The 26,993-nt window shown below is 46.9% G+C and overlaps 1 protein-coding gene across 1 annotated transcript in view; it reads left to right on the top strand.

Annotated features, from left to right (window-relative positions):
* The window catches only part of RAB3C (RAB3C, member RAS oncogene family), a 55,833-nt gene extending 29,830 nt beyond the window's left edge, over positions 1-26,003 (top strand). The window contains exons 2-4 of the mRNA XM_016199814.2: positions 1,701-1,819; positions 16,053-16,177; positions 25,813-26,003. Coding sequence (XP_016055300.1) covers positions 1,701-1,819; positions 16,053-16,177; positions 25,813-26,003 — 435 coding nt within the window. The remainder of the gene's footprint in view (positions 1-1,700; positions 1,820-16,052; positions 16,178-25,812) is intronic.
* The last annotated feature ends 990 nt before the right edge of the window (positions 26,004-26,993 follow it).

Genomic DNA, 26,993 nt, shown 5'->3' with positions numbered 1-26,993 from the left:
CATATTCCTTAACAATTTCTAACACCACTTAGTATAGTAAAGATATTAACCTTTGGTCTCTTTATTTCCCAGTTTATCATTTGATTATATATTATTTCCATTTTATTTGTAGCATTTTTTTTCTATAGTCAAGGAATTGCCACATTTCCATGTGGAGAAATCTACACTTTCCTCTGTCTCTGCCAGAGAGGGTGTGTTCCAAAAGGTCTTCACCCCTGGTTTGGCTTCATTTTTGCTATTTGGGTACCATGCTGTGTTTTCATCTTACCTTTGGAACCTTATTTCCTAAATTATCTAACTGACACCTTCTCAGCTGACAGCCTTGTCCCTGCTCCAGTTGTCGTCATAGCTGGCTTTGTGAAGAGCCACCCCCTTAGCTAATCTTCAGCTCCACCTTCTCCCAAAATTGTTTGCAGATTTCTTCAGTCTTGTTCACTCACCCTTCTCTGAACTCACAGGCAGATAGACTGCATGACACCCATCAGGGAGGCTGTAAGCAGTCCTGAGACCCCCTGCTAGTCCACGGTGGGTGTAGGCATCCCAGCAGGAGGGTCCCTGGAGAGGAGCAAGGCACCCGACAGGCGCCCGTCCCCACCGTGAGACCAGGAAGTGCTGCCTTCATTCTGATGATAAAGGAACCTGTTCGTGGGCCATCCAGAACGCTCTCTTTCCCTTCAAGGACTGTTGCGTCTTTGGGTAATTGGGGTGCACCCTGTGTACAAAGGAGGCACCCTTGGAAGAAAGGGAGAGGGAGGGTGCAGACTGAAGCTGGCGCAGGGTGACACTTCTGTGCAAACTGGGTTCAAAGCACCGAGTCCTGGGAGAGGAAAGTCAGCCCATCTCCAGGGTGAGGGGGAACCAAGGATGTCCCAGACCCTATGGAGCTGGTTGAGCTCAGGAATCGCTTTTCGAGCTACACAGCACAGTCTCCGTTACGGACACAGGCTATTTTGGTGACGCCCAGACTGAGCTGTCACAGGATAGCTCCCTTGCAGGACCCTGTGTCTGTAAGGAGCTGTCTACCTCTCCCGGTGTAGCCTGGCCGCCCCAAACTCAGGAACAGCAGCCCGTGTTTGCTATGCACAGAGCACTCTGTGTGCCGACCCTCTGCACAGTCACGGCATGCAACCCTAACAAGCACCCTGGACTCGCAGGGGGTCGGGTCCCCACGATCCCAGGGACAAGCAGGGGCTCCAGGTCCATCTGACTCTGACACCCTCACCAAGACGTGCGTTCAGCCTCCCTTTACAGCTGAGTGAACTGGGAGCAGACTGCTCGCTTTCATCGCAGAGACCTTTCCATGGACTTATTTTCCCCACAGTGACTTCTGCTTGGTAGACAGACAGTAAATACACGAGTTCAGAGCTAACGTGCTCCTCTGGTTTAAGCTGCACAAAATGCCACAGATTTTTGATGTGCATAATCTCTCTTTTTATCTTATTTTCTATAGTGAGGTGCTGCTAATGGGAGTGAAACATGTAGAAGGTACTTTGAGCTGTATCTTTACCAAAAAAAAGAAAAAATAAGAATTTTTATAATTTGCAGAGCTTCCCTATGAAAATGATTGCAAACAGCAAGACTGAAATAGCTAAGCATTTAGGTGCAACTTAAGCTCTGTTACGCTTGTTTTTGGAATCATTGATCTCTTTCCAGAAGATGTATTGCCTGATTTTTAAAGAGATTGATACTGTTATTTTCAGGACACAGCGGGCCAGGAGAGGTACAGGACCATCACCACAGCCTACTACCGAGGGGCCATGGGCTTCGTCCTCATGTACGACATCACCAACGAGGAGTCCTTCAGCGCCGTGCAGGACTGGTGAGTCCCGGCCGGCGCTGCCCTCAGTAATGATGCTTCTCTCACTTCTGCTCCTCCTCGGAGCTGTGACCCCGCCGCAAGGTGCCGTGTGTTTCTTACACTCCGATTCCACTTGTCCTTCATTGCAGCTGAACACCAGCAAAGCTCAGCATCGAGTTTAGGGTCGATCAGAAATGATGCTGGTGATTTTTCTACATGTTGTTCATTTAGTGCTTGGCGTCCCGTCCTCCTCAGCTTGGTGGGGACCAGTCCATCATTTCTGATTTTTCAAAACATGGTGAATGGCTGGGAGGTTTGCTGGTCTGACATGGGGATCTGCAAACAGAGCCACTGGCCTGGTCCGGCCTGTGAACCCAACCTGGCCCACCCCTTCCTTTGTGGGTGCAGCCTTGTTGGAGCACAGCCAGGCTCACGTGTTTCTGTCTGGGAGGGATTCACACGACCACAGCAGAGAAGCTGCCCCAGACGCTGTGGGGCCACGGAACCTACACGTGTTTTCCTCAGGCTGTTTACAGTGAAAGTTTGCTGATCCCCTGTCTAGATTTGTGAAGTTGTTTCAGTTTTTCTTTAAATTCAAAGATTTCAAAGGACTGGGACTAAGGGAAAGATAAAACTAGAGCCGTTTCTGACTCATGGCTACGTCACACTGTCCAAAACCCCTCTGTGCACGGTGAGTGTGGTTTGCAAGGGGGCCTTAGAGCCACGCCTGTGGCTTCCTCACCTGCTTCACCAACTCCTGGGAGGTGACACTGGGCAGTGGTGGCTGTGCTCATAAATCAGCCAGCAGGCTGAGCAGGGCTGGTTCTCTATGGAAAGAGCCAGAGTTTAGCTGAGCTTCATGGGGTGTTAGGAGGGAAATGGAGCTCCTCCTGGGGGGGGGGGCAGGACTGGACAGACACCTTGTTGTAACAGCTGCAGCCACAGCTCGTCTTAGGTAAGGAAACAGCAGCACAAGGGGAAATACGCCACGTTCTTTCACTTTTCTGTTTATGTGCAGTGTTACCAAATGATATTCCTACATGTGCATCAGCTCAGCAAGGTCAGAGGCTGTTCAAAGCTTTAATTTGCTCTAGATTGTTTCTTTAAATTTAAGTTGTTCATTTGAGAAAGTGCCTACATCTTTCCTATTTACACGCACACACTCACATGATGTAAACAACAATATCACTGACAGTAATAACGCAAAAGGGAAACACATAGCTATAAGCTGAAAAAGACAAGCTTGGGACATATATGGAAAAGTAATTATCTTCCACTGAGGGACTTAAGAGGAAACTTAAGTACCCTTCTTTTTAGTGGACTTTATAAATATTGTAAAAATTCCAGTTCCTCTCCAATTACTTCATAAACTGAAAACAATTCCAATTAAATACCAACAGGTGTGGTACCAAATGGACTGAAATAGTCCAGATATAGACACAAATCTATATGGGAACTTAGTTTATGATAAAAGTAACATTCGTTTGTTCAGTTAACAGTGTGGTGGTGTGTGGTTAATTCTCACTCAGGGCTCGGGCTCATGCATTGCCACGCAAAAGGCTCGTTTTTGTTCTCCGGAAGTGTTGAGACCCAGGGCTCCAGGGCAGGACGTGTTTGTGAAGCAGGTTCCACGCGCCAGGGTCCCAATGCTGTCTACACCGTACTCTTGCCCTGAGTAACTTTTTCAATGAAAGTTACAGGACCCCCGAGGACACATGGAGGGTGCCGCGAGTTCATCAACTCCGAGTGGGCCAGAGGCTCGGGGCCAGTGCCTGAGTCCCGCATCAGAGGGGACACCACGCCCCCTCCCCCACACATACCTCCCCCTCAGTGGGAGCCTGACCCCCAGGATATGGAATTTGGGGTCCGATCTCTGAACGTCCAGCACCAGGACTCACGTCCCCTCACTGCACTGCATTTAAACCTGACTCGGCACCTTCGCTTCCTGACCTTAATCATGTTTCTGATCTAAGGGGGACCCAGCTGCTACGTTTGCTCAGGAGAAGGTCAGTGCTCTCGTGCCCCCACCGTATTTATTACACTCTGCTTTTCATGACACAGTGCAGAACTATAAATACAATGGTTGTTTTAAGGCAGGAAGTCGGGTGGGTAGATGGGTATTTTTTTAAAACCACCGTGCTACGGATAAAATTCTGGCCCCTTCTCCGCACCAGTTTCAAATAATTCACTTCTGTGACGTCAGGGAGCCACAATGAGGAAGAAATTTCACCTCAAATATTCTTACCTTCAAGCTTTCTCTTTTTTCTCCAGAAGTATGTAGTGATCTTGAACTCAGGTGTCCTTGTGTTAAATGTGGAAGGACTTGAGGCTGATGGTGACACCGAGATGGGACGGGCATTCACTGAGCCTTTTCCGGGGTTTCCTCTTCTCAGCCACGGGTCCTCCCAGCTGCACATTCTGACTCTGCCACAGCTCGGAGGGGGCGGTGATGGATCGGAGCACAGACATGTGACCCCGAGGTTCCCGCCCAAGCTGGGCATCGAGGAGTCTCCCCTGTCCCAGGATCTGAGTGACGACAGTTCTCACTGCTGCCCTGACCCGGGTATAAAACACTGTCCCTGTACAGATGACCCAGCCCAAACTCATGTTTGCACTTAGAAGATACATGGCTCCTGATTCACAGCTCCTTTCAAAAAACCAAAATAGAAACCAGAACACAGCCTGTTCCCTTCACTGTCTTCTCCACATATAAACCCAAGTCACAGAGATTTTCCTTTGGTGATCCCGGAAGTAGCACGTGGTGTGAAGACTGAGTGGGAAGCAGGTGTCAGAGGTTCACATGCAGACTGTCCAGAGGGGAAGGTGAGGGCTAGAGGTCTCGTCCTGACTGACTTTGTGCTTGGGGGCAGGAATCACTGTCCATAAGTGTTGACGCTGAAGCAGAGGCGGGAATCTGTGTTCCCCTGGCTGCCTGACCTCAGTGAGGCCGTGGGGGGGATGTGAGGATCAGTGCCAGACCTGGCTCTCGATAAAAGGCACTTTGTAAACATGTTTGCTATTTGTTCCATTTTGCCTGCTCTCTGAATAGACTTCATCTGTGCAGTTTTGTGCCACAGTATTTATTGCAAATACCAGCATTTTCTCACAGGGTTCCCTGGGTTTCCATCTATTTTAATAGACCTTTTCTTCTAAAGTAGTTGCCTGTCTCTGGGGAGATTTGTCTTGAGGGACAGCAGTTACACCTGTCACATCAACCCTCCGGGAGGGAGACTGATAAGAGCTCATTTTCACATCCGGGCGCTCAGCTTGGCTTCAGGGTGGGTTGTGGGTGGTGGTTGTTTAAAGCAAATCTGTGGGATGATGATGGTCCCATTTAGAAAACAGAGACTGGGCTTTGGAAATGAACCAGCACGCCTGGGGCTTGCTTGACCCTTGTTGGTGTCTACAGGTGTCATCCACGTGATCTCCATCCAGTCTGCTTTGTCCCCTCAGTGACTGTTTGGTTGGTTCCCCAGCACAGGCTCTTGTCCCACATTATAACTGCCCTGTCAGCGAGGGAATACGCGCTCAGCCGCTGCTCTGTGAAGTGAGGGAAAGGCCAGGTCCCCAGGTCCGCATTGGTCCCCAGGTCCCCACCTGGCCTCTGATATTTCTACCCCGAGACACCGTTTGTCTAGTGTAGGGCCTTTATGCTGGTGGAAGGGCTGAGCCCCATTTGCTCCGTTACCACTGGGTGGACTTTGTCACGTATCGTTGCAGTTCAATTCGTTAAGGTAATTACCCTAATTATAGTTGTAAACCTCACCCCCTGTACACCCACTTCCAAATAGATAAATAGACACTAAAGAACACTATTCAAAAGAGAAAATTCGAAAACTGCACATTTGTCAGGGGAGGGTTATATTTTGTCTCCCAACAAGCTAGGTCATGGCGTAGGGTGTGTGGTTCCATTAAATTTAGACAAAACCCATTCAGTAATGTCACGTGTGTTTCACTTTCTGTGCCACCCATTTCCAAAGCAAGAGCAAGAACCATGAACTGCATGCAGCCCAACCAGTGCCACGGTGCCTGTGCCCACAGCATGCAGTCTTCACTCGCAGTTCTCATCAAAGTGTATTGTGTTCCTATGACCTAATTTTGGTTTATAAATACCAAAAAGGTTTTTAGAATGCTTTTCCTTCCCAAAGCTTACTGAAAGCAACAGCCAGTGGGTGGCAGGTGAGGGAAGAGAGGCCTGAGTGGTTTTCTCTGTGGTTTCCAAACTTTTTTTGAACCAATACTCACAGCAACTAAAAGATGTTCAGCAGTCACCAAAATGTATGTTCACCCAGAGATAGCTGAGGCTAAGGGCTCAGTCCCTCACACGATTGGCCTCACTTCAGATACTAGTTATAAGCTTGGGCCACCCTCACTCCTGACCAGCTGGCTACAAGTTCAAGGTTTCCCATGACTACTCTTAGATCTGATTGTTCACCAGGATGACCTACGGAATTCAGGGAAGTGCTATACTTACAATTCTGGCTTTATTATAGCAAAGGGTACAAATCAGAACCAGCAAAAGGAAGAGATGCATACAGCACGATCTGGGAAGTTCCAGGTGGGAAGCTTCTGCCGTCCTCAGGGAGCCAATGCCTTCCTGGCTCATTGATGTGGGACAGTGTGCAGAGTGTTGCTGACCAGGGAGTTCACCCAAGTTCTGATGCCCAGTTTTCATGGGACTTTACTACGTAGGTGTCACTGGTTGCATCATTGCCCACACGGTTGAACTCCTGAGAGGGTGGCCTAGTATTACAGGACTCAAAGTGCCAGCCATCTGATCACATAGTTGGTCTTCCTGGCATGGGAACCCTTCGTCCCATTCTGAGTCACCTCATTGGTATAAACTATCAGGTGATTAATCTCATTCGCATAAACTATCAGATGTACTCTACGAGACCCACCATGAATAACAGACACTCCAGTCACTTGGGAAATATCAAGGGTTTAGAGGTTACCTGCCAGGAACTGGGGATAAAGACTGACCCGATTCTTTATTACACAATATTCATTTACTTATTCATAAATAATAAGCACATACTATTGTGCCAATCTTTCATGCACATTACAAAACACACAGAAAACTAGATGCTAAAAAAATGATGGATTGGATATAAATAGAGCTTCCAGTGTTGTATTGTATTGCATTCCTTATGGAAGACTGCTTTAGAGACAATGTTCCTAAACAACCCCATTAGGAAACCCCAAAAGGCTGACGAAAGTGGTACTCTCCCACTACAGCGACACCCCTATAGTAACACCCATTAAAGCAACACCCACTACAGTAACACCCACTACAGTGACACATCAGCGATAGTGACACTCCAGCTACAGTGACACACCAGCTACAGCAACACCAGCGGCTCCCCAGGCCCACCCACCATTCTTACTTCACCTCACTTCATCTCCCCTCCTTCCCACTTTTGCCCTTGTTGGCTTCCCAAATATTTAAATCAGTTTTATTGCCACTGAAGTGAAACATAGTGATAAGGCCAGTATGACAGGGTCATGTGGATACAGCCCTCATCAGAATACAGATGTTAAAATGTCCACATACTCTTCTCTCTTCTTTTTATGAGCAAAAAGCGGAACCACCAATGTTCTTACCTCCTGTTCCATCCCGAACCCCATCTCTCAGCAAACACCTCCCTCCACCCAAATCCTCTGGATTGCACTGGACTTGACCCTAAACATGACATTTTTGATAGATCTGTTGCCTGGCTTTCAAGGAATTAAGTGTAGTTTAGCTGTGGCCCCGGCCCAGCACTTCCTAATTGCATATCAAACATTTAAGCAATGTGGAAAAAGTGGATGCTCTGCTAGAGTTGAAATTATTTTCTTATCTTTCTGTTCTTCATAAGCTGATAACTTTAAAAACGTATATTAATATGGTAATTTATGTAAATCTTTGTCTTCACAGTTTATATTCCCGAGGTGGATCCTTTCTAAATTGCTAAAGCACAGAATTTTACATCCTATGACCTTGTGATATGTTTTGAAAAGTACCAAAATTGACTTAATTTATGTAGCTAGATAGAACAGCTTATTTTAGGAAAAATTTCCGTAAGCCAGAGGGAAAAGCTGCCTTTAGAAAAAGTTCTCTTGATTTCAAACCAATGGAGACAGGGAACCAGGGAGGGGAAGAGAAAGGCTGGAAGAAGGGGTCTGCGTTCTTGGCTGGGTTGTTGGTTGAAGCTCCGTTCTGAGAGGGCGAGAGGCGGCCAGCTGTCTGAGGCTGGTGGTAGCTGTGAGGCTTCAGAAACCCTTACCTAACACCCTCGCCTCAGCGTGAGACTAATCCAGCACACAGATTGTGTAACCTGGGAAATTCCACAGTATCCTCTCAGCCTCATGTGCCTGTGCTTAAAATATGGAAAGAATTCCTGCTGACCAGGTGGTTGTGAGGAGCAGAGGAGAACATCTAGAGTACCCGGCATTCTGTAGATGCTGAAGGACCTGGTCCTATCCTTGGGCATAGGTCAGACAGTAGTTCTCCATCCAGGTGGCACATTAGCTTCACCTGATGTCTTTTAAGGCCCATCATCCTCTGCTCAACTCAGTCCCAAGGTCTGCCACTGGGACCCCAACATCAGGACTAAAAACATCCCCCCAGTTGACCCTGATGAGATGTTGCTCTGAGACATGAGAGCTTTAACCACAGCAATGTTTAGTCACATATGACTGGAACTGGACTCTCATGTACTAATAACAACATTCTGGGGAAACCCATAAACGTATCTTATAGAGCTTCTTGACCTTTTGGGTATTTAGATTTTGCAGTCTGATTTTTTATCAACCACCCTCTACAACCAGTCTATTAAAACTGACAACTCTGTCCCCTGTATTTTACTCTGGACTGGATCTTGGTGTTACAGAGTTTGCCAGTTTTTTCAGAAATCCTGTGGTTCAGGTAGAGACACAGCATGTATATGTCTGGACCAGCAGGATTCAGGTCCCAAGTCCTGGTTCCAGCAGTGAGGACAGGAGCTGCCTCTGAGCCAGCTGCTTTCTGAGGCCAGAGCTCCCCCCAGGCTTCCTCCAGGGTGAGAAGCAGGCCCGAACCCCTGCATTGGATCAGGTGGTTCCCCTGGAAGGGGCAGAGATGCAGGGATAATATTTACCATCTGAGTGCCTCTGTAAAGGCTCCCAGGACCCCCGCTGTCTTATTGATGGAGGTGGGTGAATGTATCGTCAAACAGTCACCTGTCACACGGCCCAGGGGCCATGCTGGTGTTTCCAGCTCAGTTCCAGGCAGCAGCAGCAGCAGCAGCAGCAGTAGCAGCAGCAGCAGCACCTAGAACTCACTTGAAATGAGACAGTGGGTGTGAATTACATCTCATGGTTGTCTCGCTCTCTCTGAGGCAACTTCTGAATTTGTAGGACAGGAAGGTCAAACTTATAAGACTTTCAGATAAGATTCAATTAAACCAACAGGGTTGTTTATTTGTTTGTTTTCTGTTTTATGAGTCCAGGGGTTTTGCGTGGCAGTCGCTGTGAAAGGTGCCACAGTGGACCATGTCCTGCTTCCCCATTCTCTGGGTCTCTCAGGAAAAATAGACGCCTAGGCCCTGGTCACCAGGCCAGTGTTGCAGAATAAGTCTTGGTCCCTGGGTTGCCTGAGTTGCTTGTGTGGCAGCCCCCAGTCCTTGCCTTCCCTGGTCCCTTTCATGTGTGGGGCTTGCGTGCCAGCCATCTGACTCCCTGCCCACCCTCCCAGGCCTGCTGTTTGGGAAGTGGATGGGGCATAAGGATCACCCCAGACCATGGGCCATTACTCAGATGTATGGGATTCTTGCTGCCTCTCATGTCCCATCAGAATGAGGGGTCTGGTCCTTAGTGCAGATCTCTGGTCCTCCTTTGAAGTGCCCCCCAGACACCTCCACTCTGTGACACTGTGGGTGGTGTCCTCACTGAGGCAGCCACGGGAGGCGTTCCGTGAATGTTAGTCATCTGCCTCCTCCTGTCCTGGTCAGTCATGTGCTCCCTGGGGGCTCCCTGGCCCTGTCATAAGCACTTACCCATCTGCCTTATGTGACCCTTGTTTACTTGTTAATTTCTCTACCAGGCTATAGAGGTTCTGACAATTGAATAAGAATTGATTTAACCCTCTATTACCCAGGAGCTCTCCAAGAACCTTACAGTTAGTAGGCACTCGATGCTCAATAGGTGGATGAAGGAAGGTAAAAACAAATGGTCCCAGCTGACCGCTGCCTACAGCTTTTCCTTCTATAGGGTTTTCTCCCATCTAAGTAGCTCCTATTAGCTGATTGCTTCAGTATTTTCCAGGGACTAATTAATCAGATAAATGAATTCACAGAATGCATAAGTTGATGATTGATTTGCTGGGGCAGAGGGAGTATTTGTACTTTAGGAGTTTTATATCCCCAAACTGATCTCTAGTTTCCAAAGGATTTATGATGAATATTAAATACAGTCTTTTTGTTCCTTGTTGAGGCTGAAGGAAAAAACAGGCAAACAAACAACTGAACAAAAACAGCCTCTCATTCCGGGCGGCACCACCGTCCTGTGGCATTGTGGGCAGCGCACTGCCCGGTCCTGCTCACCTTTGCAGGGAGCTCTGTGACCTGCAGGAATTAGTGAAAGTGGAGACATCACAGAAAGCAGAGTATGTGAGCCGTGTTCAGCACTTACCTGGGAATCGGGAAGCGCCGACTTCCCGAGAGTCGGAGGGGCATCGCACACGTGCACACACGTAGCTGTCCTTATGATATTTCAGGAGAACTACATGTTGTAGCTCGAGCTTAAGAGTAAGGACTTTGATTTACAACTTCTCATTAGCAGCCCTACAGCACCCGTGTGGGTCTGTACCATCCTGCATGGTGATGAGCTCATCCATAGCGTGCGTGTTTGACAGCTGGAATGGAGAGCGGTGTTTGTCTCACGTCACCTCTGCAGCCACAGAGGGAATGCACACAACCGTTCTGAAATCAGGAACCTCACGTGTATCTTCCTGAGGTAGGAAGGTGTTTCACAAATATACTTACAGAGTCTCAGGAGATTCCAAAACTGTAACACTCTACAAATGTGAAGAGATTTATTATTTTAATAATTACTGTTGGTGTTTATTTCACTGATTCCTGTTTCTGAATCAGAAGAATGCTTGGTTGGTTCCTCGAGCATGATGGTTGATTTGCCAAAGAGGAGATACCAAAACTAGCAAGAAGACAGTGCGGACTGAACTGAAGCCGTAGACCTGAGCTGCTTCACTCTCCTGACAGCCTGAGTCCTCTCCACCCTCAGAGTGGATGTGCTGAGTGGACATAGCTCTCCTGGCTGCAGCACCCACCACAAGACCCTCCATGTGTTTCTGTCATTGTTTCTGACCAAATCTGCTTTTCATGAGATTGCCAGGCATCAATACACACGATAGTAGCTGGAGGATCCTAAGTGGAACTTATAGTGGGTTTGCCAGATGCAGCAAATGATAGTATAAACTGTTGAGTTAAATTTGAGTTTTAGATAAATACTGAACACATCTTTAGTATAAGCATTCCCAGGCTGTACATGGGACTTACTTAAAGTAAGAAATTATTTAATGTTTTTTGAAATGCAAGCCTAACTTGGCATCCTGTGTTTATCTGGTAACATATTCTTTAGAGATCCATAGACAGCCTGAGTGTCATATGAGATAAAACACATTCTAACATCTTTCTACTAAACTTCCCCCTCACTGCTCCCTGCCACCTGTCTCTCCCATTTTTCTGGAGATCACAGCTGGCAACCAAAAGCATCTATTATTTAGTCAAAATATTTGTTGTTTGTGGCAAAAGCGTAAGAGCTTCCAAAGGCTGAGGTGGGAAATTTCCACACAGGAAACAGCATAACATGAGAATATTGGTGCCCATCCCATGGCATCTGACCCGCTACTTCTGTGTTATTTTGTGGGTGTATTTTATCATCATGTTGTTTAGGCATCCTTTCTGTTCATCCATAGAATCTTAAAATCTTTATCTTGGGAAAACATGAAGTAAAACCCTTGGTCCTGTCCAAACACACTCAGCCCCAACAGAGGGGACTTCAAGTTGTGGGTTGTTGATAGCTCCAAATAGGGTACTCAGCCTCTGATGTTGGCCTGCACCAGAAACCTTCCAAAAACAGAAGTTAAATCACATGGAAAATATCCTATACATTAAAATCACATTCCTTGAAAATAAATGTGGTTTAGAAAAGTAGAATGTGTGGACAATGAGCTGCTGCCACTCCTTAGTGATAATTATAATTTCTTTTTCTAGGCCATTTCTGTGTAATTTAATTATTTACTTCACAGAATAATATTATTAGAAAATTAAGATAGTGATTAGTAGCATGTCCTGCCTGGTGGGAGCAGGGTGTTGAACTGAGGGTCACACTTACCACATGGGTGACTCCTTGACGAGGGCTGTGCCGTACAGCAGGCTCTTAGGTGTCCCCTCCTGCTAATGGATTATTAAATCACTTTCTCAGCCAGGGTGGAAGGGAAGCCACTGTCTATAACCCGGAGATGATATTGGCAGGGAAGCTGACTAATCAGTGGGACAGCTTGGAATTGAGCTTGTTCAGCTTACAAAACACAAAGATAAATATAGTCCTCAGGGCGCCATGCAAGGCAGAGCCTGGCTCAGGCTTCCCTGGACATGCCTACTTCTCTCCTCAGGTGTTTCCTATGTTGAGGTGTTTCCCAGTCAGGTGAGCAGCACCAGGTGGCTGAAACGAAGCAGGCAGTTGGGGTTTGAGGTCCATCCGTTGATCCCCTGATCCCTGGCCCTCCCACAGCACCTTCTCCCAGCATCCCCAGGGCCCAATTTTTCTGCTTTGGCCATGATTTAATTGTTCTAAGTTGTAGTAATTTTAAAAAGCCCTCTAAAGGTTAAGAGAGATTGAATAAATATAAATGATAAATTATTGAAAACGTAATGGCAGGGCCAGTCTTACCTGGGGAGCGGTAGCAGGCTGGGGAACCCTCCCAGCTCTGAGGCCTGCTGAGCAGTTGAGATGTTGGAGGGAATGAGGGACTGGATGCCCCGAGAGATGAGCTTCCAAAATGAACAAGCCGTGCGGAGACCTGTGCCCCGCACGGGGCGAGGAAGAGCCACTCACATGGTCCCTGCAGCCTTGTCCCCACGTGTGGCCCGGTTAGAGCCTCCGAGACCACAGCTTTTCTTGTCCCCTGAGGTACATCTTGTCCACTGGGTTTTAGAAAATTGTGACCACCTAGAATCCATTCTCTGTGACAACAGGCTGAATCCACCGGAAGTTATTTATACCCAGAACAAGGGAGAAGGGATAGGAGCTGAAGTTATTTTATTCTGTGCCGAGTTCAGTCATCTGTGTGCAAAATATGAGAAATCCTTTTCCTCTCCTGCTACCTCATAATATAAAACAAAAACAAAAACACCCTCTGTGTGTGTTTGTATTTATTTATTTAGAGAGAGGAAAAAATATAGAAAATATATAAGTATATAGAGAGGGGGATGTTATTTTTTATTTTTGTTGTTAGCTAAATGACAACAGATTTTTAATAAGTATGACCTGGTACTGGTAAGGTCTGGGTTAATTGCCGTTTGCCGAGTAACCATGGTGACCAGCGTACTGCTTCTGGTTCCATTAATCTTGTTGAGTTTAACAGAAAACCCCAAAGGTTCCTCTGCAGTGATTCAGACTAAGTCATCTGTTCGCATGCACATTATTTGGTGGCAGCCACTTTTTTAAAATGTGTGTCTCTAACCAACAAAGAAATAAGGCAGTCCCTGATGAGGAGATTAAAACCCATTCCCCAAATAAGGGAGATTTTTACAAAATACAGCAAATGACCAAAGCAGAAATACATAGAAATATCACATGAAAGGAGGACTTTTTCATAGTCCTAACAGCCACACCTTTCACTCCCATCACCTGTGTAAGGCCTCAATCTCAGGATGACTGAGACAAAACTGGGGATTCTGTAATGAAAAAAGTTCATTATTATTTAGATTATAGGGATCAGGCAGGATGAGTTGAGCTGGATTTGAGAAGAAGAACTGCCTAGCCTGGGACTGATAACGTGTCTATTTGTAAAGAGATGCTTGCAAGTTAGAACCCACACCTGCCCCAGATGAAGTGTGGGCACCTGTTACAGATGAAGGTGCTGAGGCTGAGGAATGGAGCGACGTCCACCCTCACTGTGTGCTAGAGCTTCTTAGGAGCTGGCTGAGAACATCTTCATAACATTTACAGGCAGTGAGGGGGCAGGAGCACGTGCATACGTGTGAAATCTGTCCCAGGAGCCCAAGACCAAAGGCCATATGATGAGTCTAACGGCAGCAGCAAACCCCCCAGGAACTTGGTGGAAGAGTTAAGTGTATGTATCAGGGGCGGTGGGGGGTTTGCTGAGGTCAGCAGAGCGCTGACTGAGAAAGCTCAGGAAGCCCATCGTTAACATTCGCATCCACCCCTTCCTCACACACCATGACCCTCCTGTGACTCCGGTCGGGCTGCGAGTCCAGCTGTGGGCCGAGACGGAGGGCTCTCTCTGTGGCCGTTCCAGGAACAAGCCAGGCCTTGGTTTACCAGATGCAGGAGCAGGGGAATAACTTAAAAATTTCCTGAGGAAATCCAGCTCAGTTCCTGTAAAAGACCCTATGTTAGCACTTGAGACTTAAGGTTTATCCATGTGTAGGATATGTTTACACCTTAATTCACTGTGAATTCATCGTTTTTCATAGACTCCACACAAAAGAAGAGGTGGAAGCGAAGCATAGTTTTGAATGTCGGCCTCACGGCTCCTGGCTTATGGGAATATACTGAATCTCACTGTTGCTAAGGGAACACATTGTTAACTCAGGTACCAGAATCAGGACGCTCATGTCCCAGATGCTTCTGATGAAATATGGTGCATCTCTGAGGTGGAACCAAGGTTGTATTTCACCAGATGTTTTCATCTCATCTGAAAGCTTGTGCTTGGTTCAGGGGTTACCCTGAAATCAAGCCCCACCTGCCTCCCGGCAATTTCCTCTGTCAGAGGGAGAACCAGCAACACGTGACACTAAAGCTCTCCAGCTGGTTGGAGCTGTCTGCTTTGCTTCTCTTTGCACGTTGAAAACAGCTCATCGCTGTTTTCTGTTTAATGATCTGGAAGGATCTGAAACGTGCTGGGAAGCACATTCCCAAGCTTCTCCTCACACTTTACTGATCTTTTCATTAAACTTTATCATGCATTTAGCTTTTCAACATTTCTGTCTCTCTCCTGACCACTCAGTGAGAGGTATGTCTCTGCCACCTGAGAACATTGTCCTCAAACAAGAGCATGGCCAATACAAAGGGAGGGTGAGAGTCGGCCTCCTGTTGGCTTCCTGTCAGCTTCCTGGTGACACAAGTGCCCTAGGAAGCTAGAGAAACTCACTGTCCACTTCAGTAAGTAGTGCAGGTCCCTATGAGAGCCCAGGCTATAGCGTGTGCAGCTGGGTTTGTTTCCAGACCTGCCTCTTATAGTCAAGTGATCATGGACAAATTATTTAACCTCTCTCTGCCTCAGTCACTTCACCTGTAAAATAGGGATGGTAATAGTATCTCCCTGAGTTATTCTAAGGACTAAATTAATGTAACATATATGAGTGATTGGAATAGTACCTGCAAGTATTAACTATTATAATTTTTATCTAAGTTAAAATCGAAAGTTGGTCCCATGTGTCATGTTCACACTGGACATTTATTCTGACCTCTAGTTGCCCTGTCTATAGTAAGTTAAACCCCCAGCCCCTTGTCCTGTAGTTGTGATATTAATCAACCTGGCATTCTTCTCTTAAAAATATAAGACCATGACTGTATTTGCTCTTATAATTTATTTAAAAAATCACTAGTACTTCCACGTTTTCTGGGCCCAATTGACAGCTTTTTCAGTCATTACTGTAACAAGGAAAACTATGTTTCTGTGTGATGGACTGTTGAGGGACCAACCATCCTTGATTTCCTGGAACCAAGGGGTTTCTCTGGACGTGGGACTTTTCCCCTAAAACAGGCCATCTGGGCAAGCTAGGATGAGGCAGCAGTATCATCTCGTCAAATATGGAAGAATTCTTAACACAGCACCATTGGAACTTTCATTTTTGACTCATAAAATCATGAGCACTTGATGGGTGGAATTTACTGAACTGCTAATTAATTACAAAGTGGAGCACCTTTTGCTGTGGTCACCATGGGCGGGACATGTTTCCCCGCCTTCATTCTGTGCCGCCCCACTTTCCTCAGTTCACTCTTTTTGTGCCTCTTTTTTTCCTTTCAGGTCCACTCAGATCAAAACGTACTCTTGGGACAATGCCCAGGTGATCCTGGTTGGGAACAAATGTGACATGGAAGACGAGCGTGTCGTCTCCTCGGAGAGAGGCCAGCGTTTGGGAGAACAGCTTGGTAAGCAGCCGACTGAGGAGAGGGAGAGCTGCGTGACTGCAGGTGACGCGGCCCAGAGACCAGCTACCTGGTAGGAGGGGCTCGGCGAGCAGGTGGTCAGCCCCACGCCGAACCCACGCTCTCCTGTGGGGACTGGGTTTCCTCCCACACTCTGGCATCGGGAAGATCCAGGGACAATTACAGAAGCAAAATAGGCTGCCAGAGCCCCGACCCAGTTCAAGGCATGCGGACCCTTGTTCTGTGGGGCAGGGTGCGCTTGCCTAATACTTACTTGGGTCTTCTCTCCACACGGAGTTTGCGTTGAACAAGCGGTTTATCGTATTGTGTGGTTGGTGCTGTTCTCGCGTCTCGATTGGAGGAGGAAGTGCACAGAATAGGTCACACTGCAGATCCTGGGTCGGGGGCACCCCATGCAGGCCTGTTACTTCACAGGTCTCTTGAGACTGAATCTCCTCGTTTCTTTAGAATGAGCATCACAACCTGCGCCTCCTTTACCCAGTCCATACAGATAAGACAGACAGGACAAGAGGCAGGCATGAGAGCTTTAGAAGTGACAAAGCCATTTCAAATGCAAAACATTGTATCTGAAGAGAAATGCTGGGCGTGAGGGTGGAGTTTCCAGGCACAGGAGGGAATCATTGACTTCATAACTTAAGGCATTTTTACTGAGCACCTACTGTACGCCCTGCATTGTGTTAAATATCACAGGGGATACAAAACATGTCTTCCACAGTCCCCAGGCTCAGGTTGCTTTCGCTAAAGTGGGGGGACTGGAGTTATACACAAGAAAGCAGAAATCACAGGAGAACAAGAACTGGATAATGAGGGGTGGCAACCTAGGAGCTGGGTGCCACGAGGGGAGCAACGGGAGGGAGGCAGAGCTGGGGAGAGGTTCCAGAAAGTGTGGGAGTGGAGAGGGGCAGGAGGCAGGTAAGAGCAATGCAGGTGGACACCTGGAGGGAAACATGTGAAATGAGCAGAACAGGCAGGAGAGATGAGCGAGGCGAGGAAACAGAGATCATGTGCATTAAATGGCAGGATAAGACTTGCACAGCCCCTGAAGGAGAGCAGAGTGTGTACAAGGAGTACAGAGAGGAGAGGGAGCCTTGTGAATCAGGGGCACAGCGCAGCGAGGCCATCGAGAGGCTGAGAGCAGGGAGCAGAAAAGTTGGAACCCAGTGTGATGACAGGGCGTAGAGCCTGGACTTGGGGAACATTCAGCCCTCGAGCAGAGGAGCTGGAATAATAATCCTTCCTCTCCCCTCCCCTCCCGTTCCCCCTCCCCTCCCTCCCCCCCTTCTGTGGACAGTAGAGGATACTGAAGTTCTTAGCAGGGAAGAGCTCTGGCTTTCCAACCTTATTGACCTGGATCCACCATATGAAACGCACTCCATCTGGCGACTGAGTACATCATACACAGTGAGAAAGAGAGTGAAACAAATGTTTACAAAACACACTTATTCTTACGAGATGAGGTTCAATGCGATATTCTCTACCCCGCTCTTTCTTCTTTAAATGATGGTCTTAACCCAGTAAGGGGCCTCAGGCTCTAATTTGGAAAGCACTGTCTGGAGGGACAAGCCTGTCTCAGTGGTCATGGTGGGAATACACTGGCACAGTCCTGTCCGAGAGCTTAACCTTCTCCTCATGAGGTGAAGCTCGTAGGCTGAAGGCCGTCACGCTGCACCAGGAGTCCTCAGAGCTGCCCGTAGTCACACAGCTGTTGTCTGGCCTCTGGCTGCCCTGGAGCCTTTATCGTCTGGTTCATAGGGCCTCTCCCGATTCTATCAGTGTGACAAGATTCTTCAAAAGTATCTAAAAAACTCGGCAGTCTTTTCTTAGTCTTCTTAGTGCCTTAGGAAGTTAGGGATGGAGAATAGTGAATCCCCCAAAAAGAGAAAGGAAACTTGGTGAGGGTGTCAGGAGGCTTCCTGAGACAGCATCTTCTCTCCCTGTGTTTTCCTGACTAGGCAGAGGGAGGCCACACTGCGGAAGAAACGTCTACACAGGTGTAAATATAAACCTGAAAATTGTTTGGGTCAAAGAATTTTAGATCAGTACAAAAGACCCAGGAAACCAGCTATGTATTTACCACTGTAACACATTACCTGGGCACTGAGCAGATGGGGTTATGGGGGAACAATGGGAAGGCACCCAGAGGTGAGTTTCCTTCCAACCCCACTGCCTGGCTCAGAACCTGACTCTTCCATGCAGGGCAGAGACAAGGAAAGTTGCTGAATTTGAGAGGCATAAATGTTTAAGTTTTCCCTGTGGTTCCTAATCGATTTTTTCTCTATTCAATAGAAGCCAGTCGTTGTCATGGCAACTGACACGCTCATTCTTAGAGGGTCATTTACCCCATTAATGTGGCTTGTTCTCCGCATAGGACGCATGCTTCCACAAATAGCCAGGAGAGAGCTCTCATAGGAAAAGGTACACCCTCAGCCTAAGTTAAGGCTTCAAAGGACTTTGCTGTATTTTTCTGAATGGCTGGTAAAACCATGATACCCAGATGATACCCTGTTGAGAGGTCGGGAGCTGTTTTTAAGTGTCATCACCATATCTTGGCAGGTGGCTCAAAATTACTGCTTGATGACTTCGTTATGATCAATTCTTAGTCAATTGTTATCCACATACAGCATTTGCTCATCCTGATAACGGTGCTCGATGGACCCGAGTTGTAACTGAGCTTTTGAAATTCTCCTATGGCAGCTGCCTTTGCCAATCTGGTTTAATTCACCAAAAACATTTACCAGGTGTTTTCATTGTGTCAGGTACTGGGAATACAGTGACCAAAAACCCTGCCTACCAGGAACAAACACTGTAGTGCCAGGGACAGGCTATTCAGTGGTCCTCTTTACCCGAGGGAAATATGTGCCAAGACCCCCAGTAGATGCCTGAAACAGCAGATAGTACCAAACCCTGTATATACATGATTTTTCCTACACATACAACATAACTATGGTAAAGTTTAGTTTATAAATTAGACACAGCAAGAGATTTAACAACAACTAATAATAACAGAGCAATTATAACAATATAGCGTGATAAATGTTATGTGAATGTGGTCTCTCTCAAGATATCTTATAGTACTGGACTCGCCCTTCTTGTTGTGATGACATGAGATAATAACCTGCCAAACCTACCCCTGAGTCTGGGTAAACATCCTTAACTGCGCTTCCATAGAGGCTCAGTGGGGACCTTGCTGGACCCCCACACAGGCTCAGTGCTGTCTAACACACCTGATGCTGTTGGTTCTGATCCCTCTTCCAATTATGCATCTTCCACCCACAAGCTGGATGCCGTCTCCATCTCAGCCAAGCACTCATCAGGCACCATGGCCATAACTTTTGCTGTTTGAGGTGTGACAGCAAAAGTAGCACAGATTTCATTTTCCTTTATAATTTCACAGATTTATTCTCACTGTAGATCTTAGCAACTTTAGCATGCTAGGATTTTTTTGTTTGTTTCCTTATTAAGTCAAGAACGTTTACCTTTTAAAGGAAGCACTTTACAGCTTCTCTATCATATCCAAATTTCTGGCATCAGCACTCCTGCACTTTGGGGCCGTTATTATTAAGTAAATAACTGTTACTTGAGCACAACCTCAAGACCACTGCGATACCCTGAGAGAGGATGTGATGACTGAGGCAGCCACTCAGTGACTAAGGGGTGGGGAGTGTGCAAAGCCTGGAGACGGCAGAGAAAGGGATGAGTCACATCCCAGGTGGGACAGTCAGACAGTGAGAGATTTCATCACACTGCTGAGAACAAAGAGCAGTTTAAAAAACTTATGAATGTTCACTTCTGGAATTTTTCACTTAATATTTTCACACCCCAGTTGTCCACTGGTAATTGAAACCACGGAAAATGAAACAATATAGGCAGTGAGCATTTTTCCAGCCTTCCCTCTGATGGCCGCTTTGTTGCGTTGGGCTCTGCCAGGCACACCCTCCTGGCTGAACTGCGCTTGGTGCCCATTCCCCTCCCTCTCCAGCCGGAGCTTCTGTGTGCTGGGGCGGGGGGGGGGGGGGGCGCCTCCTTTCTCTACTCTGAAACTTTGGCTTTTCCTCCTTGGCCCACCACTCTCCTCTCTGCACTCACCTTGGGTGTTCCCATCTACTTCCGAGGTTTGAACTCTACCTACAGAACAATCATAGCCAAATCCTGTCCTAGCCCCGAGCTCTCATTCCAGTATCAGGCTCCTCTGTCCACCTGCCAGCTGTGCAGATTCAGGTGGTCCTCTGACCATCGGCAGCAAAATTAACTGAGTTTTTTTTCAAGTTTGTATTCATCAAGCCAACTCATCAGAGTTTCTGAAGTTGAAGCCCGGAGTCTACATTTTTTACAAACAACCTTCTGATTTTTATACAACAATAAATATTTACAACACTGACTAAGATAGTGAGGATGGGAATGTTTGGAGATGGTAGGGAGTTGTCCCAGAGCTGAACTTTATCCTGTAGCTGGTATTATTTTTCTCGTGCATGCTTTTATTTTTATTTTTAATATTTTTATTGCCTGGCCAGGTATGACTCAGCGGTTGAACGTTGACCTAGGATCCAGGTGATCGGGGTTTGATTCCCGGTCAGGGCACATTCCCAGTTGCGGGCTTGATCAATGACTCTCTCATCATTGCTGTTTCTCTCTCTCCCTCTCCTTTCCTCTCTCTGAAATCAATATATATTTTAATAAAATTTTTAAATAAAATAATATTTTTATTGATTTCAGAGAGAGGAAGGGGGAGGGGGAGAGAGAAACAGCAATGATGAGAAAGTCACTGATCGGCTGCCTCCTGCACGGCCCCCACTGTGGATAGAGCCCCCAGCCTGGGCATGTGCCCTGACCGGGAATCGAACCACAATCCCCTGGATCATAGGTCGGTGCTCAACCACTTAGCCATGCCTGTCGGGCTTGTACACACTTTTAATATTTACTATAGATGCATGTACCTCTAACAATATATAGCAATGCTTTAGATATTCATTTTATATCAAATTTACAACATAGTAGTAGTTTATATATGTATAACTTCATTAGTGAAGGTTTAAATGCAAAACAGTTAAATATTAAATGAGAAAAAAAATTAGGAGCAATCATTAAAGATATAAACTTTCCTAAAATAGAAATAATTTAAGTGGGAGTAAGAACAGAGAGAGGGCTTGGTGGAGGGGACGGATTGTAGATGGAAGATGCTTGAACCACTTTTACAGGCTCTGAACTGGCAGCAAGTTTAGACTCTGACGTTTCCCCCAAATCTAGTCAGAAACACAATGGCAGCAGAGAAACTAAAACTGCTTCTAGGAAGAAGTGATTGTTTTTTAGGGATTATCTGTAAGGATCTGGCATTGGAAGGTGTATAATCTGCATTAATGTTCCCTCCTAAAGCAAATAGACATGAGTCCCTGAGCCTCTCTGTTGAAACATGGTCGTGATGTCATGAGCGTCAAAGGCTGGACCCCAGGCCCACCCTCCACTCTCCCCCGCATCCAGCACAGGCCCTGGGAGGGTTTCTGACCGTTGAAAACTGTTCCTATGTGGTCAGCTCTCCCAGCTATAAAGTTTTCCCCTCTCCGTTTGCCATTTAATGGCTTTTGTGTTTTGCTGATTCACCTGAAAATATTTATTAAACACCTATAATGTTATTAGGGAATCATAAAATATGCATTGTCCCCCTCACAGACCTTAATCTGTGGTCTCTCAGAAACACAACAAAATGTCAGGAATATGTAAATTAAGCAGGGCTGGGAAACATCAAACCAGGTGGAAGCTGGCAGAGGAGTTGCCTGGCGCTCTGCAGGTTTCACTGCTTCTGTTAGGAAGGACACAACAGCGATATACTGAGGGAACCGTTTGTCTCTCAGATGAAGGTGGTACAGTTAGAAATATAATTACTTCCCAAAAGGTCTAATGAGTCAGGGAAAGCAGATCCATCCTGGCAAATGGAGGGAGTTAGGACCCTGTGGGACATTTCTGTCCACTGAGGACAAGAGCTTGGGCACATGGATGCACAGAAGTGAAGGGACGTGCTCTCCTCCCTCTCGAGACAAGATGCCCTTCTCTGTGTAGCTTCCCTTTTCCCAGTGTGAACAGAGATGTGTGTGCAGACACGTACAGGCACAAAAAGCACTGACCCTTTTTACCTGTTTTATGGCAGAGAAACGGGAGGGACAGAGACCCATCAGCTGGGTAGAGAATGCCCCCATGCCGTGGGCCAGCTAGACGAGACAGAAATCTGAAATTTTTCCCCAACTTTACTGAGCTATAACTGATTTTTAAAATGTTGGTTCAAAATAAAATGTTTAAAGCCTGGAGACCAGATATGACCCACAGCAGGGTTGGGAAAGGGAAAGAATGAGGGACGGTGCCCCCACAGGACACTTACATGAGCAGAGCAGCAGGGACTCATGCTGAGTCTTCACCTGACAGGAGGCACTTTTGGCTGGAATGGGCGATAGGGGCTGTGAGCACATGTCTGGAAGGGGTTTGCTAGGGGAGTCATAGGTGGGACGTGACTGACAGGCTGTGGGGCTTGGGTTCTGTTCAGCTGAGTCAGAGGAATCGTTTCACGGGCAGGTTCCAGGAGCAAGCAGGTGGCTTCTTTCCTCTGTGTTCTGAATCCAAGCCTTTCCCTCATAATGAGGACTCAGGGGGCAGGCCAGGGAGAAAATCCCATCTACCTAGCCTAAGTTTTGTCAAGGTCTTGGAATGACCCTTGCATCATTTCAAAATCCTGACAAGGCAGAAGCCCCATCTGTCATTCCTGGCTAAGGACAAGCACTCCTACTAGAAAACTTGACCGTTTTTTAGCAATGTGAAACTTTGGCTGAGCTCCTGCTCTTCTCTGTCCCTTTGGTCTGTTTTCTGTGTCCCTTCATCAGGCAATGGAGCCTCCACAGGCCTATGGAGCCCTCCTCCCAGAGTCCGTCTGCAGGCTCAGGCCCAGCGTGCTGCCAGCTAATCCGGCAGCATGCCCTGTGGCTCAACAGCCCTGAGTTCTGGCCCCACATCACCCCTGGCAGCAGAACAGCCTTTCCTCGCTGCTCTGGTGCATCAACCAAAGGGAAGGCGGTGACAGGGGCTGCAGGTTGAATCTGGAGGTCGGAGGTCTTCTCCTGCAGCAGTTTGGGAATAAACACCTGAGGACAGGTCACAGGTTTTTGACAATTAGAGGTGGAGATGGACTTGTGCATATGGGCTTAGTAGCTGCTCTCTTTCTGTACAAGAAAGGGCAGTGAGGGTTTTCCCGGAGTTGTGATTATCACCCTTAATGCAGTGCAGTCTCAGGCAGAAGAGTCCCCTGTGAGCTGCTGTGACAGTTCAAGACTCTTCAGTCACCTGCCACCTCAGTAAGTGGCACCTTCAGCCTGAAGGTCCTGTTTGCCGCCCTGTGAGTATTGGTTTGAAAAGGCGCCAAACTGCCCTGAGACCTAGCACTCACCGGTGTTTCAGGGAACAAGAGAGCAGCACCAGCGGGCCAAGCAGAGTGGGGCTCACATTTCTCACATTCCCCAGAATGTCCTCCCAGATGAGCAGCTGCTCTGCCACGTCCACTGAGACTAGAGCAAAACGATGGGCGGAAACACTGTCGGGAGGGCTGGTGTTGATCATGAGGAGACAGTTTCTGACTGACAGAGTCCCCTGTCAATGAAATGGTTTCCCCAGTAGAGCATGAGGTTTCCTTTTGGAGCGACCTCTCATGGGAAACATACATTCTCATTCATTCAAGACAGTGATTCTTTTTTAAAACAAATAACCTTATTGAGATATAATTCACACACCATGCAGTTCACTCATTTAAAGTGTACAGTCTTACCCGGCCAGTGTGGCTTAATGGTTGAGTGTTGACCCATGAACCAAGAGGTCACCGGTTCGATTCCTGGTCAGGGCACATGCCTGGGTTGTGGGTTTGATCCCCAGTAAGGGGCGTGCAGGAGGCAGCCAAGCAATGTTTCTCTCTCATCGATGTTTCTTTCTATCCCTCTCCTTTCCTCTCTAAAATCAATTAAAAAATATTTAAAAAAACATAAAAAACGAAGTGTACAATTTCGTTCTTAGTATACTCACCTAGCTATGCAAGCTTTACCACAATAAATTTGGAGCATGTTTATCACCCCAGGAAGAAACCCCGTGTCCATTAGCATTCACTCCCCATTTTCCCCAATACCCTATTCCAGCTCTAGGTGACCACTAGTCTATTTTCTGTCTCTGTAGATTTGCCTGTTTGGGACATTTCATACCCACCACTGTTTCACAGGCCCTGGCTCTACTCAAGGTCCTTCCCCTCAAGTCCTGTCGTTGTTCACTTAGATGTTAATGACAGGATACATAGTAGCCAGTACAGTTCAAACTCAGAGGAGCCAACTGACTAAATACACAGTATTATCACCAAATTAGACACTTTGACTTATGAGAATTGGTTTTTCTCTACCCTTGAATACTATTTAAGAAAATAAATATCTCTGGGTTATCAAAGGGATTTTGATATGCATACAAAATGTCCTCTGCCCCGGGAGCTGGGATGAACTCATAGGATTTAATCTTACTGAGTCCATGTGGCTCTGAGATAGGGCCAGATGTACCCAGAGGATTTATAGGGTGTAAAATACAGACTGGATTAGGAAAGTATCTCTGTGTTCAGCCTTGTACGTCCTAAATCAATGTCCCCAAATGGACCAGAGCAATCCCTGGCTGGCCTGGTGGAGAGGTTGTCATAGCAACTGACTGGCAAGACCAGCCAGGGGAGTGTGAATGGAGTGATAGATTGTGTCCAGAGCAGCATACAAATCTCCCTCGGCCCAGGTGCAGTGACACAGCAGTAGAAGTGTGAAACTGTCCCTGCGTTTTCTTATACTTGTGATTCTGGAAGCTCATTTGAAATGTATCAAAGTGTCCTTCCCCAGATGTTGGTAAAAACAGTGCTGCTGATAGACGACAGGAGCTATGGAAAAATTACCACCAATAGATGCAAGGTTGTGCAAAAAGCCCTGCAGGGCTGCTAGGCTAACACCATGCAATCATTTCCTGCCCGAGGCCTGAGCAGCTTGAGGGAACTCCAGTGATGCGTTAGTGCCCCCTAGTGTCCGTTCAGATACTGGACCTTTACCAAAGCCACCCTCCACCCCACCCCTTCGTTGGCTACAGGGAAAGCTGGACCACGGTGGTGTCCATCCCCTTTGCAGCAGAATTTGCACAGGAAATCTAAGTTTCAATTTAAAGAAAAAAATTAATTATTTTGGTATAATCTAAAATGGGGGGGAAATGCCAAATAATATCAGTCCTAGAAAAGATTCCAGGAGGCTATGTGGTAGCCAGGGTTGGGGAAAAGGAAGAAAAGACAAATTCAGTGTTGAGGTTTCTTAATGTTGCCATTACTAACTCTGGCCAAGGGATTATTTTAGCCTATTCAGCCATGCTGGTACCACGAATGAATTGATAGAGGGTAGAGACACTAACACTTGAGAATCACTGAGTCCTAACGTTTGCTGAAGTGGCAGCTTGTGTCTGCCTCTGTCTCCCCGAACCAGACCCGCCACCCACCCCTGTTCCACCATCACCATTCAAACCACAACCCAGTCCCTTCAGAATCAGCAGAAAGCAAAATGACCAAGCTGTGCTTCCTGTGTCTCTTGTAGGGTTTGAGTTTTTTGAAACAAGTGCCAAGGACAACATTAACGTCAAGCAGACCTTTGAGCACCTCGTGGACATCATCTGCGACAAAATGTCGGAAGGTTTGGAGACCGATCAGGCTGCTGCCACAGCTGCGAAGCAGAGCACGAGGCTCACGGAAACCCCTCCCCCGCCGCAACCCAGCTGCGGCTGCTAACTTCTCACATGGGCAGCTCCAGGGCTTGTTCACCAACCAACAGCATTGATGAAAGGCCATCAGCCTGCATTTATCCTGCCTAAAGTCACTTGAGGGAAATCTTTGATGTCAATGGCTAGTCCATGCATTGAATTCTTGGGAGACTCCCTGTGTTGATATGTGGCAAACCCCTGATCTTAAATTCATGAGGACTCACGAACCACAAACATCTGGTATTTGCATGTGATGTGTTATTTGTCTTGTAGGGTCTTTATATTTCAGATTTCTTCTCAGAGTAAGCTACTGCTGGGACCTCAGACTATAATTTCACCACTGTTGACTTTTGTGCTGTGGGTTCGAGTTACACTTGTCGCTGGCGGGGATGATAACCAAGGAGTGTTTGTGGTGGGAGGGGCAGCAGGGAGATCTCAGGAGACCTTATCTGCTTTGCTCTTAATTGAAAATCAAGTGGACACAGTACTCATATTTTCTGAGTAACTTACCAGTTTTCTAGGCAGGTCACTGCACAGGGAATGTCTCTTTCAGTATTATTAATAACTGGGGAAACCACCATCTGTAAAGAAATAGAGATATCATGTTTAAGGCCCTTGCAAGTTTCCTAAAACATTGATATTTACCTTATTGGAACTAGGTTTAAACAATAATCTTAGTTTAGATGGTTAAATAAGGGTCACCCTGACCCAGGACTGCTCTTCCCACTCATGCTTCCTGACATTCTGGACATTGGAGGGTACTGACTGTCTGAGAGGATTCTGCTGAAGGTTATGCAACAGCTGTCTTGACCAATAAGGATGTGAGTAGCTGTAGAATTCCAATGCCTAAGCTCCCCCATCACTTTGCTAGCTAGCCCCCCATAACACGCACTAGCCCCCATAACACACACTAGCTCTCATAACACCCACTAGCCCGTTACACGCACTAGCCCTCATAACACACATTAGCCCCCATAACACACACTAACCCCCATAACACCCACTAGCCCCCATTATA

This window comes from Miniopterus natalensis, chromosome 3 (genome assembly GCF_054644295.1).
Source record: "Miniopterus natalensis isolate mMinNat1 chromosome 3, mMinNat1.hap1, whole genome shotgun sequence".
Taxonomy (NCBI): domain Eukaryota; kingdom Metazoa; phylum Chordata; class Mammalia; order Chiroptera; family Miniopteridae; genus Miniopterus; species Miniopterus natalensis.
The sequence above is the reverse complement of the archived record's forward strand: the minus strand, read 5'-3'. Positions and strand labels throughout refer to the sequence as shown.